Genomic DNA, 22,233 nt, shown 5'->3' on the forward strand with positions numbered 1-22,233 from the left:
CCCCTGCTGCGGGAGCCTTGCTTGCTTCCAGAGCTACTCTCTACTCAGCCATAGGCTGCTCCTTCCTGCTTCTCCATGGGGGCCTTTTATCAGTTTTGGGTCAGACAATAGTCTTTGTACCCCACAATTTCCAGGACAGGTATCTTATGCTCTCCAAGGTGCCCCCTTAGAAATCCCCTTTCAGGAGAGCACCTTTTTCCCTTCCTCATGAATGATGGTAGAAATCCCATAGCACCCCAACCGTCTTATCTGAAGAGATTTTCTGGACCATGATACCCTTAAATTCCTGGAGGTGAATATTGGTCCAGAGGTGACATACCAAGTTTTTGGCTAGTGTCTTACGAGTTGAGCACAGAGGGTTAAGCATCCCTTCTTAAAATATGAAATACTTGATATCTATTTTGTCCTTTGTGAGTCACACTGGAAATGAGTCACAGAGAGTCCTGTCTTAATGTGCTAGCACAGTAATCGTTCTAGCCACAGCACCTTGGTGACTCCTTTCTGTGTGCCAGCGGCTCAGTTCCTCATTACATCCACACTGTCTTCCTGAGAAGTTGGGTGTCAGTCTCCATCTCACGGATAGAAGACAGTCTCAGGGAAGTTCAGTTCAGTTTCCCAGGCTCACTCAGCTAGGAGTTGGTGGAGCCTGGATTGGATGCTGGGTCTGCCTGACCCTTAAGTCTGTGCCCTTTGAAGTGTTGAAATAGTTAAAGTAAAGGAAATTCTATGAAACTGGGATTGACTTTACAATAATCCACAGTGGGTTGGCGGAAAGTGGGAGGGTATGGAGGAGACAAGGCTGGCCATGAGTTGGTCCTTGCTGAAGCTGGGTAATGAGTACTTGGGGTTCTCCACCCTGTTTTTTCTCTTTGTACATGTTGTGATCTTCCTTTATAAAAAGTTATTTTTTAAAAAGAATCTGGAGTCTTAACCCCTATATATCTGTGTTTTCAATTTAAATTTATTCACCATTTTTTAGAAAACATAGTACTCTTTGTTCAGACCATTATATAAAATTTTTGGCTAGTAAAAATGCATGTTTGAAGTTATTATTTCAGGTTCTGTTTTGTTTTTAGGTCTAACAAGAAACCTACCCTTCTGTGAACATTTGAGATCTGATGTCTGGTAGTTCTGTGGGCAGACTATAACCTAAGAAATAGCCTTCTGGTGATTAGTTATTGTTACCAAGTAAAAGCTGGCATTATTTCATGTAATTAATAGCCCTTACATATTAGTCTTACTGGGCTAATCATTTTTTCAGAAATGACTGAAATGACAGCTTTACTAACCTCTTCTGTGAATAGATATAATAGCACAATCCATGTGAAAGAAAAGAGCCATAGTAAATGGCTTAGGGCTGATCTTTTCCTTTAAGGCAAATGGTTGTTAAGAAACAGAACTATGGCAAGTATATTATGTGAGCTCTGAGACCTCATGCAACCTGGAAGATGAGTTTGTTTTTAGCATTTCATTTCTCTTTAGTCCAGTATCCAAATGCTTCTTTTTAAAATTAATTAATTAATTAATTAGACTGTGCAGCATTGTAGCATGTGGGATCTTGTTCCCCAAGCAGGACTTGAACCCAGGTCCCCTGCATTGGGAGCTCGAGGTCTTAGCCACTGGGCTACCAGAGAGATCCCAGCTTCTTTTTATTGAATTTAAAAAATTATCCTAACTTGAAAACTAGAAGATGAAATCACTAGTTTTCAATGTTTACATTTATCTGTACTTAATTTTCGTGGCTTCTCAATTATGGACATTTAAAAGAACTATTAGACCTTTTAATTGTTCTTTCTTATGGGCCTTATATGAAATGATTTTGAGGGTTATTCAACAAGTATTTGTTGAGCACTTGCTATGCGAAGATGCTGAGCTGGGTCTGGAGATATTGGAGTAAGCAGGTGGGACATGACTTGCACTGGGAGAACTTAAAATTCTATTGGGGTCCTAGAATAACACAGCTATCAGGTTTTAAAAAAATTACATTTTGTAATAAGTAGTTCAAAGGAGAAATACAGTGGATGATAATATAAAGCCAGGAAAACTGGCTGAGCTTTAAGTCACGTATAACATGTCATTTCCTGCAGAAGAGCTTCTGCCTTGTTTGACTTCTGATTCTCGGCTCCTGCTCAGTTTCCTGTTGCTCTAAAGTACTTGTTCATTGGTTAGTGTGTTCATCTGTTAACTTCTTCATTCAGTAGGTATTTTGTCAGTACCTACTATAAAGCTATTTATTATGTACAAAGTGCCCATATGAAGCACAGCAGAAAGCTGAATTAGGTTCACGGACTGTATTTGGGGAACATCTGCATGAATAAGGGAGCTGAGATGTCCATCACAAACATTATAGACAGAGTAGACAGTGGTAAGTACCTTACAGGAAATGCTGACTGAGTGGTTTCAAAACAGGGAGAGGTGATGTTTCGTTAGGGATCAGAGAAAGCTTCATTCAGGACTAGAGATTTGAATTGGGACTTGAAGGACCGGTAGTATTGCATAGCAGGGTGGAGGGAAGTATTCTAAATATTGTGAGTGAGGGGCATGAGACAGTTTATAGATGAGCATCCGTTTCATCAGTGCAACTTGGGAATTGATAGGCTCTCTGACCCTGTGATTTGCCCTTGTTCCATTGCTAAGTCGTGTCCGACTGTTTGCGACCCCATGGACTTTAGCACACCAGGTTTCTCTGTTCTTCACTATTACCCTACAGCCTCGAAAATTAGTTGACAGTTTTGCTTGAGTCAACTGGTCTTCAGAATTGATTTCTCTGCTTCCCTAATATGATCACTTAATCTCCTGCTCTCCAGTCAGGAGATGATATTTCTTTCTGTTTCTCTCTTCATTCTAAATTGTTCTTGAACTTTTCCTTTCTTAGTCAATTCCCTGTCACAGTTAAAACATTTTGAAGAATGAAACAACTGTAGCGCTTTCAGTCAATTTCAATAGCATGGAATTCAGACCAAATATTTGAAGTTGTGTTGGTATCTGCTTTTGCTGACTGCTTCCTTACATGCCAACCAGCCTAAGAAAGGAGGGACTTTGGAGTCCTGGAGAGTGTGACCTGCAGCTGGAACGTGTGAAGGAGAGTGTAGGATTCCTCTGGGAAGTCCCTGTGTGCCGATCTTCTGCCTTGCTCTTCTGGGATTCTTCGACAAGGCAGAGCAAACTTCTTTTACTTCCATCGCTTCCTCAGAGCCTAAATCTGTGTTCCCAATCTTAAATTGGCACATTCTTACTGCCTATCTATATTATTTATCCTCACAGCATTTTGGGGTTTATACATATACTTTTGTATGGAAGGGTATTGTATATGAGCATGAATATTAAAGGGAAGAAAATAAAATTCTGATCAACTCCACAGATACATATTTCCTCTAAGTATCTTATTAATCATTAAATATTGTTAATCACTGAAATTTTTTTAGATTGCTTGCCTGGAAATTGCTAGATTACATTTGTATAAAGCATTCTTTGTTCTCTTAAAGTATTCTCTGCTAAGTCGCTTCAGTCGTGTCCAACTCTGTGTGACCCGATAGATGGCAGCCCACCAGGCTCCTCTGTCCCTGGGATTCTCCAGGCAAGAATACTGGAGTGGGTTGCCATTTCCTAATCCAAGAATATTCTTTAGGGGGCAGCATTTCCTGTATGGTTTACAAATAATAAATTGCTTTTAATTGCCATAACTGATTAAGATCTTATGGTTATTCTGCTCCCCCCAAGAAATCACTTAAAGTATCTTATGGGTGGGTAATAGCTCAAGATACACTGCTGATCTTTTAAGTATTTAAATTTAAATCTACATGGTATTTACATTTAAATCTACATGGTATTTCCTATACTATTTATATAAGATTTTTTGTTAATTTCTACAGTTTCTGATCTGAGCAATGGAAAAGAACCCCAGGAGGTTAGTTACATGGTTTGATGTTATGGCTTAAAAAAATTCTATGTTTAGTGCCTCTTTAATAAATCTAAAGTCAATTTTGAGATTTTTTTTTAATCTGAATTTTTAAGGAAGTAACTATAAACTTACTTTCTTTAAGAGGATAAAGGTAGAAAAATGTATATATTTAAGACAAATTTGGGAGAACAAAGAGAAAATATTTTATTTACCCTGAAGAGTGAAAGTCCTGTGGCATGGTAATATTGAGACCTAGATGAAGTATGTGCTGTGCTGTGATTAGTCATTCAGTTTTGTCTGACACTTTGTGACCTCATGGACTGTAGTCCCCCAGTCTCCTCTGTCCATCGGATTCTCTAGGAGAAAATACTGGAGTGGGTTGCCATGTCCTCCTCCAGGGTATCTTCCCAACTCAGGCATCAAACCCAGGTCTCCCTCATTGCAGGCGGATTCTTTACTGTCTGAGCCACCAGGGAAGCCCAGGTGAAGTATACTGAATAATACTTGTATGTTATCTGGAAATCATGGAAGAATTATATTTTTGCAATTAGGATTCCTTTAAATAGAAATTAATACTGAAAAATAACAAGCAAGCAGATATTTATTCAACAGACACAAATCAAGTCCCTTCTCTGTGCAAGACATTAAAAGAGAATCAGGAAAGAATTATGAGGATATATATGACTTGGCTTTGGCTCTTGAGTTTATTGTGTAATAGGAATGATAAGACAAAAACACAAAATATAAGTATTTACAATATACAAAGGAGAAATAGTCCCTTAAGATAATATCTTAACATCTTCAAATGTTGAAAAAATTCAAAACAAAAATAGCATTTCATGACACACGTAAATTATATGAACTTCAAATTTTAGTGCCCATAAATGAAGCTTTATTGGAACATAGTCGTCCTCATTCACTGGGTTGTTGTTTATGGCTGCTTTTGTGATATAATGGCAGAGTTGAGTAGCTGCAACAGATCATGTGGCCTGCAAAGCAAAATATTTACTCTCTGGCTCTTTAGAGAAAAAATTTGCCTCCCCTTGCTATAAGTACATATGAAGTTGACCCTTGAACAAACTTGACTTTGAACGTGGGCAGGTCCTTTTATGGGCTTCCTTGGTGGCTTAGACAGTAAAGAATCTGGCTGCAGTGTGGAAGACCCAGGTTTGATCCCTGGGTTGGAAAGATCCCCTGAAGAAGGGAATGGCTACCCACTACAGTTTTCTTTCCTGGAGAAGTCCATGGACGGAGGAGCTTGGTGGGCTACAGTCCTTGGGGTTGCAAACAGTCAGACGCGACTGAGCAACTGATGCTTTCAGGTCCTCTTACAGGTGAATTTTTTTCTTCAGTAGAAAATACTGTAGCACCCCACTGTCCATGATTGGTTGAATCTGTGGACGGGTGAAACTGTAGATACGAAGGCCAGATTAACCCTGTCATTGTTCAAAGATCAGCTGTATTTGGGGTTGGAGGAGAGCCCTTTCCAAGTGAGCCAAGGTCTTTGGCTGCCTTCCATCCTAAATAGTGGCCAGTGTTGATGGGCATCCTGTCATGTTTCTCTCCCCCTATAGGATGAGATGGACCCATTCTTCCTGCAATGCAGGAACAGCAGGAGACACAGGTTCGATTCCTGGGTTGGGAAATGGCCTAGAGGACAACATGGCAACCCACTCCAGTATTCTTGCTTGGAAATCTCATGGATAGAGAAGCCTGGCGAGCTATGTCCATGGGGTCTCAAAGAGTCAGACACGACTGAAGCGACTTAGCAAGCTCATGTTCAGCTGCAGCGACGCCTTGTACCAGGTGTCTGTTCTTTCCATCACACTTTAGGTTCAGTCTCATCCCAGTGTAGGTTCCAAGATGAGGTGTAGGGAGGAGGTAGAGGTCTGTATTCTCTAAATGACTATGACCAGAAACCTTAGGAAATCCAAACACAACAAAACCCAGATGCCTTACCTCTCTTTCTGCTTAATTTTCTAATGTCACCAAAAGGGACTTGTAAATCTGGTCAGACCGGGTTTGTTCTTCCCATTTACACGCCATTTGAGAAATCCGGTTGTCTTTCTTCCTGTATGTTTCTTCTCTCTGACTGCATGTCCAGTCCCAGTTTTCCCAATTTGAAACTAAGCTAATTACAAAAAAAAAAAAAAAGTCAGAACTTTTCATACTAATATCTACTGGGAAAAATGAAGTATAATATTAATTAAAGCAGCAATACAAAGAGTTTATTTTAAATTGAGCTACCAGGCATTGAGATCCATGCCATATTCATGACAGAATAGTTGAAATGCACTTTTATCTGCATAATTAAGAAGTTTTAGATGCTCATGGATTTTTAAAAAAATTCAGATCTAGATCGCAGCTGTTCTAAGAGCTTTTTTCCAAGCATGTTCAGCTTCTTGACCGGTCTACTTTTATACTTACTGTGTGGATTTTTTTTTTTTAATGTTTTACCTTGAACTTGGATGCCTCACTCTTAACTGTCTAAAGAAATGGAAATTAGTCATGCTGCCATTATGTAATTTTGATGACATCCGGCCATGTATTTCTACACTGACACAACTGCTGGCTTTGACAGGTGACTTAAAGAGGAGGATAGAGTGAATGTTAAGGCTGTCCTTTCAAACCAGTGACTCTAGCAGAGATTGTTAGAGCAGAAAAGGCAAAAAGCAGCCTTGGGTTAAATTCATTATTTGAACTTCAGATGGTGTGGTGGTACAAGAAAGTTGGCACAGCTACATCCTTTTCTTGTTGGGAATAGAAATAAAAAGGGAAGGTAAACATGTTGTGTACCACACATCTGTCAGGACACCTTGACTTTTGGGTACAGATCACAAAGGTGTTATAATTAGTACAAGTTAACTGAGCAATCTGACCGAGTGGTTTTAAACTTAAATTTTGTGTACTCTGGGTTACATTAGCAAGCTGCCTTTACTGAACAGGATCCTACCATTTGCCAGACATTGTTTTAGACCCTGGAAGACAAATGAAAAGCTGTGTTCTTTGCCATCAAGAGGTTTGCCACAGAAGGTGATAAATAGTGACACTATGTATTATGTAGTGGCTGGGACGCAGACATACCTATGTTCATCGTGGCTGTTGTTTCCTAGCTGTGTTCTTGGCTAACACCTTCAGCTGAGCCTCAGTTTCCTCTTTTATGAAATGAGCAAGAAAGCACCAAACTAGTAGGGTTAAATGATGCGGTATATAGAGAGTACTTGGTGGGTAGCTATTAATTAACAGACAGTGTGACAGGCATTTTGAAAGAACCCAAACTAGCTTGGGTGGAGGAGGGTAGGGTTGGGCAGTTAGTTGGCAGCCAATTCCTAAGGAAGCATGGCCCATGTTGAGACTTGATGGAAAATTAGATTTGGGTTGAGGTTTGTGCTTTCTAGGCAAAGGGAACATTTACAAAGTATATGTTTGCTTTGTGCTGATTTCATTTGTGGCTATACAGATAATATGTGTAATTTTAATAACAAAAAGGCATCTAAAAATTGATTTAAGGCTGTAAATTTGTACTTGAAATAACAACTGTCATTGCTTCCAATATGTGTTTCTTTATTGCATCTCAAAAGTGTAAGAGCTTAAACGGCACCTGAAGAAGTTAAAGATAAAATACTAAATAGACTGAGAAGCTTTCATAAAGTTAAACTAACTCATGTTTGTGTTGTTAGGGACTTTATGCTACTTTCTAACAGGCCTGCTATTGAAGCAAATTCCCACACTTTGATTCTCTTCATTTTGATTACTTTGATATAGTTCTTCTGTCATCCCTTTTTATGGCCCAGTGATCTCTGAAAATCAATGTTAAAGATAATTCATAAATTATCCCTCCTCATAATATGGTCTCATCAAAATCCCAGAATTCTAGCCAGGCATCTACTAAGTTACTCATTTTAAGATGATAGCCATGCTGGGTTTTATTTTGAGATGCTCTTACAAATGAAGGCCAACCAGTGCTTTCCTTCAGATGTTTTGAATCACCATTTCTTTCTCCTTTACTCTTTTTGGCTTCTTGTTATGTATGGTTCAAAACTTTAAAGGACAGAATTATACCCAGAAAACCACAGTCATATCATAGCTATAATGTACCAAGAGTTGAAAAGAAGTTCTGCTCTTACTGTATAGAGTTAGCAATTTATATTATTCTTTCTATGCTGGCTTTTAGCCAGTAAAAATATCCACTATTCTTCTAATCTCCTAGAGATGGGAGCCATTTCTTAAGAGCCTTCAACCATGAGCTGGCCTGTCACTGAATGATTATCGTCAAACCTGGTCAGCTAATAGGAGGATCTCAGATAGCCAATGGATTCTAATTTAGAACAGTTCAATCTTGTCTCTGGTTTAAGATGTGTTAACCTGAGATGCACATCTGTCCAGAACAGGAAAGCATATTGTTCTTAGTTTACATTCCCATTAAAGGAAAGCTGGAGAATGCATAGCCAGAGACTGTGTTAAATACTGTTTCCTGCCCACCTGATTGTTACCATCATGCGTTTGTTGGTGGTGGTGTTGTGTTTCTCTGTTGTCATTAGATAGTCATTTTCCCAGAAGTGAAACGTGCATGGAACTTGTCCATTTATGTGCCATATTTCTAGTTTTGAAGTCCCTTCACTGATTTAAAACTCTTAGAGAAATCTTGGTGTCAAAAGTCTTTCCTCCATGGAAAGAGTTGGCTTCACTGAGGACCAGGCGAGCATAGAGAATCCCTACTCTTCGGAGAGGTCTGTTAGTGTATTACTGCAATGAAATTAGTTACTGTGATTACTATGCAAGGTACCTGCTTTTTCGTGCTCCAGGCCAGGCAGTGAACTGGTGGGAAATGGTCACTCATCTGCAGTGCCTTGCAGCAGAAATGATTCTTTTGGATTTAGGTCTGAACAGTTTTTTAGCTCCATATATTGTATAACTAGTCCATGACTAGCTACAGCCCCACAGGAGGCAGGTACATTGAATCCCCTTCTAGCCACTGGTCGTGTGACAGTCTGAAGATGGACCAGCTTTTTCCTTTGCTCATAGCTCTTGGATAAGTGTTTGGCAACTTGAGAGAAAGAGCAGTCAGTGTAAGAGATGTAAAAAAGAGAAGAAAAAAAAGTACATGCTTCCCAATCTTCTTGGCTATGATGCTGCTGTCACCTGTGGTGATTTAGTAGGAATACACGGGATCAAATATGTCCTTGGAGTAACAGTATACATTGTTGGGGGCAGGATGGTTTTAATGTACTTTTGGTCTAGAGTGTCAGCTGCCAGTAGCCTAGTTGCCTTTTAGCTTATTTGTCACATAGCACACTGCAAAAATAGTCTGAATAAGACTTACAATGAAAACATAAACTTTGAAAGAATGCATAAAACTGCCTCACATGTGATTTTCTAGAATCAGCTGATCTAAATGTTGCTTGTCTATTGTTCAAAAATACAAGGTAAAGAAGACTGAAATAGGAATTAAAAAATTTTAACATTCTTTGTCAATATTTCAAAGGTTAGCTATGTAGTCAGGAATATCTGAATTTTGGTAAATTACTAAATGTTTATTGTGGAGAATTTTGAAAATAGGGGAAAGTTATTTCTGTGTCCATGGAGATGCCATGATAGCCTTGAGCAGTGGGAGAAGTTCAGGTTGTCACGGCGTCCCTCAGTGGGTTCTGCTTCAAGAGAATATCCAGGGCTCTGTTGCCTTTAAGAATACTGCTGCATGTAAAATAGCAAATAATCTTAAGCTGTAAAAAAACCTCAAACTTACAAGAACAGTGAAGTTGCATCCATATATGAGGTACATCGATATATGAGGTAGTTTTTGAATGTCCTAGTAATGCCTAATGTGATTGGCCTGTGAATCTCTGTAGAATTTGCTCTTATTGCAATAAGATTATACATAGTTATGAACTATAAAATTAAAGTAAGTATGAACTATATTTAAAAAAAATAGGGGAAAGTTTAAAGAAAAATAAACAACTGTAATCCCATGTGTGAAACAATGCCCGACACACATCAGACTCCCACATATTTGTTCAGTGACTATAGAAATATGAGTGTGTTCATGCTTAAGATTTTTTCCCATGTATATTTGTCTTTTTTTTAAAAAAAAAAAAGAAAGAAAATAGAGATCAGAACATAAGTACAGTGTAACTTCACTTTAAATTTTAAAAGTTAATTTCTTTGGTCATTGCTATCATTATTGTTATTATTTTTGTGATAACTGGAAGATTTGAACTTGCCTGTGGCCCCTAGCAAGGGGCAACCTCACTTTAGGCATGTCTGTTAAATGAAACTAGGAAATTTCTTAAAAAAAAATTATTTAATTTGCTTTATTCAGTGATTCGTGAATCAGCATCCCATCCAGTAAGTGGAAGAGAGCTCCTATAATTTCATTAGGTAATGGTTGCAATGAATTCCCATTAAACATGTGACCTTAATTCCACACTCTTTTTCAGAAAAATCTCTGGTGTGTAGGGTCTTTTATCACTACTGCCCACAGTTACCTTTAGGTCTTGTCCCCACAGTCCTGCCTGATCACCTTCATATTCTCTTCCTTGTCACAGTCTCACTTCTGCCAAACTCATCTGTTTACTCCCCCTGTTTCCTTACTAGAACTATCGCTCCATCTAAATGGTCTCTTTCTTTGTTCCCCTAACCCACCCCATTTTAAGTCTCTGCTCCTTTATATGCCACCCTGCAAGCTGGCATACCTACCCCTTTTCTTCACTCACTGAATTATTTTCTATGAGAAAGAAGAAAGTGTTAGTTGCTCAGTTGTGTCTGACTGCGATCCTGTGGACTGTAGCCCGTCAGGCTCCTCTGTCCATGGAATTCTCTAGGCAAGAATACTGGAGTGGGTTACTATTCCCTTCTCCAGGGGATCTTCCTGTCCCAGGGATTAAACCTGGGTCTCCTGCGCTGCAGGCAGATTCTTTACCATCTGAGGCAACCTAGCTCCAAATCCTGCATTTTCTATTAACTCTCTTGTATTACTAGGGCATGTCGTATTGAGAGGCAGTATTCTGGGGCATCATGCCATAGAGGAGCTTATGTAAGCTTCAAGTGAATGTTTTTTGGTTGACTTTGAAACTTTTAAGTTAGTAGTTGTCATAAAACTCCGTGTCCCCATCCCGACCCCCGGAACAAGAGAGGGAGGGAAAGTAAGAACTTGGCATATGCTTGCCCTGACAATTTTTTTCTCTGTTGCAATTTAAACTGTTTCCCCAAATTCTCATAGTTTCGTTAGTTCTCCCTTGATTTTTTCCTGTTTGAATAACATGGCTAACTTGGTTTCATCAGTTCTGAGAGTTATGATTTGGCTCCTTCCTCCTGTCTTCAAACTTAGCCTTCAAGGTTACCTACTTTGTAATTAAAATAGGTCTGTGGTGGTGGGGAGATGGAGATACACACTCCTTACTAGATACAGTAACCCTGGGCCACTTTGATGAGACACAAAGACCTTGACTTAACCAAATGTAGTTTTAGGCCTTCTAAGTATTTATTTCTCTTAACCCATTGAGCAGTGAAGTGTTTGTTGACATTCTTTCCCTTTGCATATAAGGAAGCCACATAAATCATGAACACTTTTGAAAAAGACATGGTCTCTGTTTTGAATTTAGTACCCCCTTAACTATTGACTAATAAAAATGTGATATAACCAAATGGGCCAAGAACGCATGGGTAGCAGGGCACAGTGGGTAGCTTCTGGAGTCAGTATGATCAGAATTTAGATCCTCCACTCAAGGGCACTGTATCTTACAGTCCTTGAGCCTCAGTTTCTCTTTCTTTGAAATGAGCAAGAGAGGTTATGGGGAGAATCAACCGCGTTTTCTTTCCACTTCTCTCCTTTGCAGGGTTGAGTCAATAACTGTGATACCTGGGGAAGTCAGTCCAGGCCTCTTGAAGGAGGAAGACTTGAACTGAGCTGTGAAGGCAGGCTAGGATTCTACTAGGTGGAGTGAAAAAGTAAAGGCTTTCCAGATGTGAGGAATCAATCAAGCCACAGACTGGTCCATAGAGCCTTGCAAGCAAGTGCAGGGAACCACTTGAAAACAGTGCATCAAAATGTATGAGAGGGCTTGACAGGAAAGAGTCTGCAACCTGAGGGATGCAGAAGAATTTATAATCTAGGATGAGTGAGGATGGGTTGTTGGGAAGTAGTGGAGGAAGGGTAGCTCTGAAAGGCACTTCCAGAGAAAAATCATCAGGGCTTGGTGTGTGAGGCTAGGTGATTGGCGAAATTGCAAGGGTTTAAGCAGGTGATTGGTGGCTGGTGGTAAAGAACCTGCCTGCCAATGCAGGAGATGCAGGTTTAATCCCTGGGGGAAGATCCTTTGGAGAAGGAATGGTAACCCACGCCAGTATTCTTCCCTGGGAAATCCCATGGTCAGAGGAGCCTGGCGGGCTACAGTCCATGGGGTCACAAAAGAGTTGGATATGACTTAGCAACTAAACAACAACAAAGCAGGCGATTACTGTGTCATTCATTCATCATTAAAATACTTAAATAAAAAATCTGCTGCTATGGGGTTCTGTTCTAAGTACTGAGGATTAACCACTGAAAAAAATAGAAGTCCCTGCTGTCTCGAAGCTTCGTTTCTAGGGTTAATTGTGCTAAAAATTTAGTGGCTGCAATTTTGGCATCTTGAAGTGTTATTAGGTAGCTCATGATGCTTTTATCATGTCTAAAAGTCAGGTAGGAAATGTCAGTGAAAGCACATCCAGTGTTTTCACGAAATCAGTAGACAGTATTTTCATGTTTTAGGACTATAAAGATAAGAATAGAGCAATTAAACTGAAAATGCTGTATTTCACAGATCAAAGGAAGTGCTACTACTGTAGATTTAGTAATTTGCCTTATAGTTGATAAGTTTCAGGTACTATCTTGAAGTTTGGAACACCTAGAGAGTTGTTGTTGAGTTGTGAAAGGTTCCTTTTGTAGGTTTGGGTTTGGGTTAAAATTAGGTTCATTTAACAATCAGGATTTAGAAAAGGCAGAGGAACCAGAGATCAAATTGCCAACATCCGTTGGATCATCGAAAAAGCAAGAGAGTTCCAGAAAAACATCTATTTCTGCTTTATTGACTATGCCAAAGCCTTTGACTGTGTGGATCACAACAAACTGTGGACAATTCTTAAAGAGATGGGAATACCAGACCACCTGACCTGCTTCCTGAGAAATCTGTATGCAGGTCAAGAAGCAACAGTGAGAACCGGATGTGGAACAACAGACTGGTTCCAAACAGGAAAAGGAGTACGTCAAGGTTGTATATTGTCACCCTGCTTATTTAACTTATATGCAGAGTACATCATGAGAAATGCTGGACTGGATGAAGCAAAAGCTGAAATCAAGATTTCTGGGAGAAATATCAATAACCTCAGATATGCAGATGACATAACCCTGATTGCAGAAAGCAAAGAAGAACTAAAGAGCCTCTGATGAAAGTGAAAGAGGAGAGTGAAAAAGTTGACTTAAAACTCAACATTCAGAAAGCTAAGATCATGGCATCGGGTCCCATCGCTTCATGGCAAATAGACAGACTTTTATTTTTTGGAACTCCAAAACCACTGCAGATGGTTGCTGCAGCCATGAAATTAAATGACAATTGCTCCTTGGAAGAAAAGTTATGACCAACCTAGACAGCATATTAAAAAGCAGAGACATTACTTTGTCAACAAAGGTCCGTCTAGTCAAAGCTGTGGTTTTTCCAGTAGTCATGTATGGCTGTGAGAGTTGGACTATAAAGAAAGCTGAGCACAGAAGAATTGATGCTTTTGAACTGTGGTGTTGGAGAAGACTCTTGAGAGTCCCTTGGACAGCAAGGAGATCCAACCAGTCCATTCTAAAGGAAATCGGTCCTGAATGTTCATTGGAAGGACTGATGCTGAAGCTGAAACTCCAATGCTTTGGCCACCTGATGCGAAGAACTGACTCATTTGAAAAGACCCTGATGCTGGGAAAGATAGAGGGCAGGAGGAGAAGGGGATGACAGAGGATAAGATGGTTGGATGGTATCACCGACTCAATGGACATGAGTTTGATTAAACTCCTGGAGTTGATGATGGCCAGGGAGGCCTGGCGTGCCGTGGTTCATGGGGTCGCAAAGAGCTGGACACGACTGAGCGACTGAACTGAATGGAACTGAACGGAACTGAACAAACAGGAAGAAGTAATTAAGTTGGACAAGACTTCGATACTTGATACCTTTTTTCCAAGTGATTTTGTCAGTTTGTTTTTGAAGTAGAGTTATGATATTTTATATTTTTCAGTCTGAGTTTTCTTCAGTTCTTTAAGGTGGAAAAATTTAAGTTTGTTCTAGGTAATTCCTTGACAAACAATATTGATTTAAGAAATAGAGACATTTGAAAATATAATTTTCCATGGTATTTTGAAAGCTTGAATTAGAGAAACATTATCTAATTAAAGCTATGATACATTTAAATATTCATTTACTTACGATAACTTCTCTCCTTGTTATTTAATGTATCTTGTCATATCTTACAGTGTTTTTATGGTAACCGTAATTAATCGACTATAACAATAGAGTATAAAGATTTTTCTATAATTCTTCAGGAAAGAAATAAAGAGGTTTGGAGTTAATGATATTGATGTGGTATCCTGCAATAAAAGAATATGAAAAATATTTAAAAATGATTAAAACTCTGAGCTGCTATACATGTGTTACTCCTCAGTATGTGAATTTCTGTTAAAAAAATCAGATCTTTTTTCTTGAGGATAATTTTTTTTTTCAACTTCCTTTTAGGGAAAGGTGCAGTTTTAAAGTGTCTACTGGACATTCACAAAATTTTTCAGGAAAATGACCCAGCTTATATTCTAAATGATCTCTACATCTCAGACTACTGTGTGTGGATTCAGAAAGCCAAGTAAGTTTTGAGTTATGTATGCTACATGCTCCCATTTCTGGAACACTGAAGAAAGCAAAATAACCTGGAGGATTAGTTTTAATGAGGGAGAAGCCTGTACACCTACCAAATACTTGAGAAGTACTGGATTAACATGGGGTACTTGGTGAAGTTGCTTAGAGAGGAGGTGCAGATGACAGAAAGGTGAAGTTTTCTAGAAAAAATTAGTAATAGCTTGGAAAATAAATGTTAAACAGTTGTGACTATTCATTGTTACACTATTGACTGTTCCCAATGAAACTGCAAGACTGGTCTATCTGAACCTGTATCTGTAGTTTATTTATAGGGGAGTTTGAATGTGAGTGTGTGTGCTAGCAAATGTGTAACATGACAGGATAGAGACCTAATCAGATCTAATGAAAATAACTGTGCCCTCTTTGGTTAATCACTGGCAAATAGAATCCTTTATTCAGAGTATAAGAACAACTTTCAGAGCCTAATTAAGTGTATCTAAGGGTCTGAACACTAAGAAATGAGCTCCTTGAACTTGGTATGTAAAAAAACATTTTTTAATTGTTTACCACAGTCTCACCCAAGGAAGCTTATCAAGTTTAAAAATACAATGAATTTTCATTTTGTTAAGAATGTTCTATAGACCTAATTCTTATCAGACATGCCCAAAATATCCATTTTAGTAGTAGGAGGCTGTTAATTGAGAACATACAAAAAGAGCCTTTGGTTGGAATAATTCTTAGGTGTATAGAAAATAATGGCATAATATCATTTGTGACTTAGAAGATAAATGATAATATTTTTACTATTACTGTGAATGGTAAATGAATGCGTTAGGATGGCTTTTAATGCCTGTTTTGAACAAGCCATTATATAGAATTTATTTTTGATTTCTGTTCATGGGGAAGCAATTATATGGCAGAGTGATGTAAGAAAAAAACTTGAGGATGTACCTGTTATAAGCAAAATGCTTAGGGACTGCTCAAGATAATGCCTAATAGCATACAGCAGGTGGTGTCAGCATTCGAAGAAGAAATCTAGATTTCACCAGATGGAAAATTGCATCTTTAACCCCTGAGGTCATAATGGTATGTCATCACTTCATTTGAGCCTTCTGCTAATTGAGCTTATCAAATACCCTGCTGCCATTTCCTGTTGTTTTCATAATAAAATTAAATTGAAATAGTCTATTTGTGAGGGTTTAGGTTTTGCTTTTTTCTTTCAGGGTGAGGATTTTATAACCATGTAATGAGCATTGAAGTTTATGCTAGGATCCCATTTCTGAGAGTGCCTCCTTGCTCTGTTTGTGGCATTCTTTATTGACTAGAGAGATCTTATTTCATTGAAGTAGAAGAGTGTAATGCCCTCAAGTTGATGTGGGGATTAATAGGACTTTCTTTGGCTTTAAAAGTTTTTCCCTTTGTTTTAAGTTGCAGGAAATCAAATAACATTCTTAGGCTCCTTGTCATTGTTATGGTGACAGTAATTTTTAAAGAGATGTTAATGTATAGGGAGCAGATTAGAAGAGAGAAACCAACAGGAACTCTTGAAGTTGCTTTGGAAAAGAAAATTTCAACTTTACCATTTGACTGTAACGTCCCTTTCTCTAAGTAGACTGTGTTGTTTTCACTTTGTGTGTTATGTTTGAACTATTTTCCCCTCCCCCTTGAAATAAGAGAACTGAATTTTAATTAATTTTTCTAATTTCATTCTTAATTTTTCAAACAGCATAATTGAGCTTTCTAGTATCATCTTAATTATGAACTTTGAATTAATAATACTATGGTGAATGTCCATAATTTTCCTAACTAATTTCTTACTTAATTTTTCACTTTCTATCTCATTTCTTTTCCAAACAATTTGTTAGTGAAATCTAGTGCCTTATTTTTATGTATTAAAATAGTTCTGCATTTTCCTTAGTCTTTAGTTGATGTTTTTTATTTTTAATAATGACTGTATAAAATTTTATTTGAAGTACCAGACAAGTGCTACATTCTGACTAGCATTCCATTTTTACAGTCAGATATTTACTTTGGCAAAAATTTACTGGAATATGGGCAGCAAAGTCATTCTTATGGTGAATTAATGAAGTTAGGACAACAGTTACCATGAGGTTTTGCTTCAATGCTTCATAGGTAGTTTTCCTTGTGACATTTGTGTCCTGTAGAGCACACTTGCAGGTCATAAAAACTGAAGCTCGTGTGTTTTTATTTCAAGTTATAGATTCTGCACATCACTTTTCTAAAAAATGCTTCATGCTATCCTTCATCATAAGCTTCATTGGAAGTTTCGAGTGTGGTGGCTCCTACAGCAGACACACCCTGGGTAGCAGCATGCAGAGGTGGTTTGCTTGAGGTCATATATCTTATAAGAGAGATGTCTATGATAATCTCAGGTCTTCTGGCTCCAGGTTGCATGTTTTCCCAGATATACCACCTAGACAAGCAGTTGTCTCTGTCCATGATATGGTGTGGGGTGGAGAGTGAAGAGGGAACCTTTCCTTTAGAGGGCTTTTCCTTTAGGAAGAGGGATTAAGAATTTCTGTCTTCCTCAAGGATGTTCCCATAGCACTTGGCTTAGAGATCACTTGGGCACACATTGTGTCTGCCTCTCATTGTAGTAATTTAGGTGCATATCTCTTTCTTCCTATAAAATTTTAAAATCCATGTGAATAAGCACCTCTCAGTGCCCATTACAGTCCCTTGTGAGCACAGTAAATTTCAGTTGAACTGAATGGTACCTCATAGAGCCAGTTGAAGGAACACTTCTTTTTTTTTCCCCCTCAACCAAACTGTAAATCAGCTCTAACCTATGTTTATTGAAAATTTTAGCTACATTTTAGCTATATAAGATTTCGCCTTTCCCCTGATTTCCTTCTAGTGGGCTGTGCTCACCAGTAGCACTGGTAGTTCTGACCTACTGAAAGTTTAGCATTTTACACTCTTTAGTATAAGCTGGTGGAGAAGGCAATGGCACCCCACTCCAGTACTCTTGCCTCGAAAATCCCATGGACGGAGGAGCCTGGTAGGCTGCAGTCCATGGGGTCGCTAAGGGTCGGACACGACTGAGCGACTTCACTTTCACTTTTCACTTTCATGCATTGGAGAAGGAAATGGCAACCCACTCTAGTGTTCTTGCCTGGAGAATCCCAGGGACGGGGGAGCCTGGTGGGCTGCTGTCTATGGGGTCGCACAGAGTCAGACACGACTGAAGTGACTTAGCAGCAGCAGCAGCAGTATAAGCTGGAGTGGAAAAGCTTACACTGTAAAATATGTTCCAGCCCTGCCTCTCACTGACAATAAGACTTTAGCAAGTCACTCCATTACTTCATCTAATGCATTCAGTGTTAGTATTTTAATGCATGGTGTATTTTAAAATGACACAGGATAAAATATGATGTTGTTTTTCTGTGTCAAAGATTTTGGATTTTTTTTAAAGTAGTTAAAATCTAAAGTCCACTAAACTTCACTATAAGTCAGAGCTTGTCCGTGCAGATTCTATATCTTCGTTTTCTCTGGTATAGTTTTTTAAGGTAGGTGGTTGTAGGGGAGAAAAGAAAATATATGTCTTTGAAACACTGAACATTGAACCGATAAATGGTTTACTCTCATTAATGTTCTTTGTGCGTTTGTTTTTTTCACTGCTTTTTTTGTATTGTTCCCACTCACCATGAAATGAAATATTATTTTGCAGCCCCTTGGACACTAATGTGCAAAGTTTGTAGAGGTAAACAACTCCATTGCTAGAGAATTTTATTTGATAAATCCTGGACCTCAGATTCTGTAGTAGAGCATGTTCTGCTCTGCAGAAGCTCTTAGCACACCTGGCGGTTGCTGCGTGCCTTTCATTGGTCAGCTTCCACAGTGGGCCCCTCCCCCAAGCGAATGACTGTCCAAGAGCGACGGTTAGTGGTCCTGCTCAGCCATTGGTCAGTTTTGCATTGGGCCCCTCCCACAATGAATAATTGTCAAAGAGCAACCGTTAGTGAGCCATTCGGCCAACCGTCAGCGGAGCTGTGGTCCTGAGGTGGAGAGTGAGGTAAGAGGTGGATCCCGGCTTTCTCCTGGTGCCCTCTAGCTCACCTGGCCTTGGGCCAGCTCATGAGCTGGGTGGTCCAGGAAACAAGGAAACAAGCCCTCGCCAAGGCAGCCCACTGGCTGGGCCCGCTTTGAGGTGGGGTGAATCTCTTCTGTTTCCCTGCCTCTGTGACCTGACGGCCGCAGCCGTCTGCCTGGCATGCACTCTGCTGGCCCCGCCTCTGCCATTCCAATTTCCTGAGGAACCTGAGGGTCAGTTGGGTCTTAGGTGCCTCCCTCCATGATGACAGCAGGCCAGCGTCTGGGGACCTGACTCTGGGGAAGCTGCCAGCTAAGACCTGCTTCCTTAGCCAAGACCTGGGCGCTGGCGGGAGGACCAGGCCGAGTGGTATGTGAGAGTTTTGGGGCAGAGTAACTGGCCCTGCGGGAACCTCTCCTCTCAAGCCAGGACCTGGACCTCAGAGGGTGAAAGCTGTGCCCTGGGACCTTGCTCTTTCTTGTCAGAACAGAGAATAACATTTGTTTATTTTAGTGTAGATTTATAGGAACATCATTGACATGACCTCAAGAACAAAGAATCTGGTACCAAAAAATTTGCAGCAGCTAATCACTCTCTTCCTTCACATTTTCTATGAGGAAAGCTTTTGGAGAGATTGGGGGTTTTAAGGCAGGAGCCACCCATCTCCTTGCAAGGCTGTCAGTAAACTTTATCTGTTCCAAACTCTGATGTTTTGGCATTGTTTGGCCTCACTGTGTATCAGACACACAGACTGGCGTTTCGGTAACATTTCCTCAATTGTGAATAAACTCAAGCTATTTCTGCACTAAAATCTTAAAATTTTAGAAAACTTAGAACCTTATCATTGCTTCATACTGCTTTGGTTGCTTCTTCTGTGTATGTGTTTTGGTAGGGAATAGAATTATGTTCCTGAGAAGAGTGTAGATCTCCTCCTTCTGGCTTCCTCTTGTTCCTGGTTTATCTGCCAAAAGCCATGAGAGTGGTGGTAACTGATGCAGAGGTAAAACATCAGCATTGGATGTAAAAGTGGAATTATTTATTTTTTTAATCACTAATTATCGAGCCCTACCATGTGCTAGGAACTGAGGTGATGGAGCCACTGTGGTGAACAAGAGACACACCACCTTGCAGCTGACCTTCTAGCAGGAAACACAGATATAAGGGAATATTATTTTGTAGCCAAATAGCAGCTGCAGTGGGAATGTATGGGTGCTGTGGAACTACCTAGAAGGCCACATGCCTAGTCTTAGGGTCTCGGAAACCGCTTCTAGAAGGAAGAAGAGTTGAAGGTGAGAGCTGAAAGGTCAGTAGGGGATGGTCAGATGCAGATGGGGAAGCAGGCATGGAGAGTATTTCAGACAATAGGGACAAAAGAATATGGACCTTTTAAAGAGCTTGAAAGCTCAGGTTGGTTGACTCTTGGTACAGGAATGAGAGGAAAGAAATAAGGCTGATTCTTATAGAGCCTTGGCCACATGAAGATGTTTGAAATTTATCCTGGAAGAGTGTGGAGAATCTAAAGAGTTTAAGTGCTGGGGTATGTATGTGAGTGACATGGTGAGATTTAGATTCTGGGAGGGTCCATCAGGTCATACTGTGGGAAATGAACTGGCATAGGGGCAGAGCTCAGATTCAAGCTGGAAAGTCTGGTTTCAGAAGAAAAGGTGATGGAAGCAAAAGGCAGCTGTAGCCTGAGTGAGGCCAGTGAGAGTGGGGCAGGAGATGAGTGGTCAGGGGTAGATGAGAGAGGATCAAGTAAGAATTGGATCTCAGGCAACAAAGAGAAGTGGGGGAGTCAAAGATGAGATCTGAATTTTGACTTGGCCAGTAAACCAGGTGGTTGGAGGTGCATTTGCTGAAATTAAATCATATTGGAGAAGGGTATAGGATGGAGGAGAAGGGAGGTAAGATGAGTTCAGTTTTTAAAATGTTGATTTGAGATCTCTAAGGAGTATCCGTGAAAAAAGAGTCAGGAACATTTGGATCACAGCTGGAAAAGATGTATGGAGAAGAGTTGGACAAAGAAGGATATGAATTAATAGCAAAACATAAAAAATGGTATCTGATTGCACAGCACTGTTTCACATATGAGTATAATAATAATCAGGAGTAGGTGCATTCCAGGCTGGGCAAACAGCATCATGCAGAGGAATAGACAAGTCAAACATGTAAGCAACATGGAGAATAGATTTCCTGTTGTAGCTCTGGTCATTGAAGGGGAAGAATGGATGTGAGGCGTTTTTGCTTTTGGATCACAAGTTTTATCTGTCCTTTAGTGTCCCTTTATTATTGAATGAGAGAGTCTGCAGTTAGCCTGGGGTCCCGGCGTTTTAGTAACAGGGCCAGAGATGAAACTCTTATTTCTCCCTTCAGTGTCTGGAGACTACAACATACAACAGTATTTTTATGTAGAAATCGCTTGGTTACAAACAAGAAACCCACTCGGACTTTTATAGTAAAAGTGGGGACGTTATCAGAAGGCTTTCAGTTATCTTCTGGGACCCAGATGCTGGGAGTGCAGTTGAATCCCTGAGCTCAAGGCACAAAGTACGACAGTTGGCTGACTTTCTGGTGACCTGTGTCCCTCATGTTGCTTCTTTCTGTAAGTCCTTGCTGCTTTTCTTCCTTGATGCATGAGAAGGAGAATGGCTTTTCCACTGCTCTGAGTTTCCATGTGCCTAGTTTCAGTAGGGATGGACTAGAGTCCCTTGCTTATGATTCCAAGGGAGGAGCACGTGGTTGATCCAGTGTGGGTCAATGTTTGTTTCTGGTCTAGTTGCCTTGATGACAGTGGGCATGTGCCCCCTAAAGTGGTATACACATAGTCCCAGGGCCCACTTTGAGCCTTTCTCAGAGCAGGGTGTGGTGCATGTGTGGCATGCAGACCTCTAAAGAGGACTGCTGTAATTTCATGACACCTATCTGAGTCATAGCTGAGGGAGAGCCCTGCTGCCCATGTCACTGATGATCACAATAAAAATACAGTGCTGTGGCTGATTTCAGAGGTCTGTTTAATTCAGGCATAACCAAATGATAATCAGGCACTTTAGGTGGTTTCACTACTTCGGGGGAAGTTACTTCTCTGACAAATGGTACAATGTTAAGTGTTACATTAGCTGCTAATGATTAGCATGTAGAAATTTCAAGAAACAATTGTGCAGAATTTCAAGCAAGTTAAACCTCCCTTGATTTGAAATCATTCTTGGTAAGGTGCTTATTCTGGCCTGTCAAGTTGCTCTTCAGTTTTACTGTTTATTTTTAATTAAATCCACAAATTCATCCTGGATGGGAGTGGGTTTTATCTCTGTAAGAAAAGATTAGTACATGCCAATCTCCATTCACTTGTAGCCCTTCAGTGAGGTTTCATATAGAAAGGATTTACTTAATGGTTCTTCACCTTATCACCAGTAGTTCAGCAA

General features: G+C 39.8%; 1 protein-coding gene across 1 annotated transcript in view; it reads left to right on the forward strand.

Moving 5' to 3' along the window:
- SHQ1 (SHQ1, H/ACA ribonucleoprotein assembly factor) overlaps nucleotides 1-22,233 on the forward strand; it is a 101,068-nt gene that overhangs the window by 44,269 nt on the left and 34,566 nt on the right. Inside the window, exon 10 of the mRNA XM_068982755.1 lies at nucleotides 14,647-14,767. Coding sequence (XP_068838856.1) covers nucleotides 14,647-14,767 — 121 coding nt within the window. The remainder of the gene's footprint in view (nucleotides 1-14,646; nucleotides 14,768-22,233) is intronic.

This window comes from Capricornis sumatraensis, chromosome 10, assembly GCF_032405125.1.
Source record: "Capricornis sumatraensis isolate serow.1 chromosome 10, serow.2, whole genome shotgun sequence".
Classification (NCBI taxonomy): domain Eukaryota; kingdom Metazoa; phylum Chordata; class Mammalia; order Artiodactyla; family Bovidae; genus Capricornis; species Capricornis sumatraensis.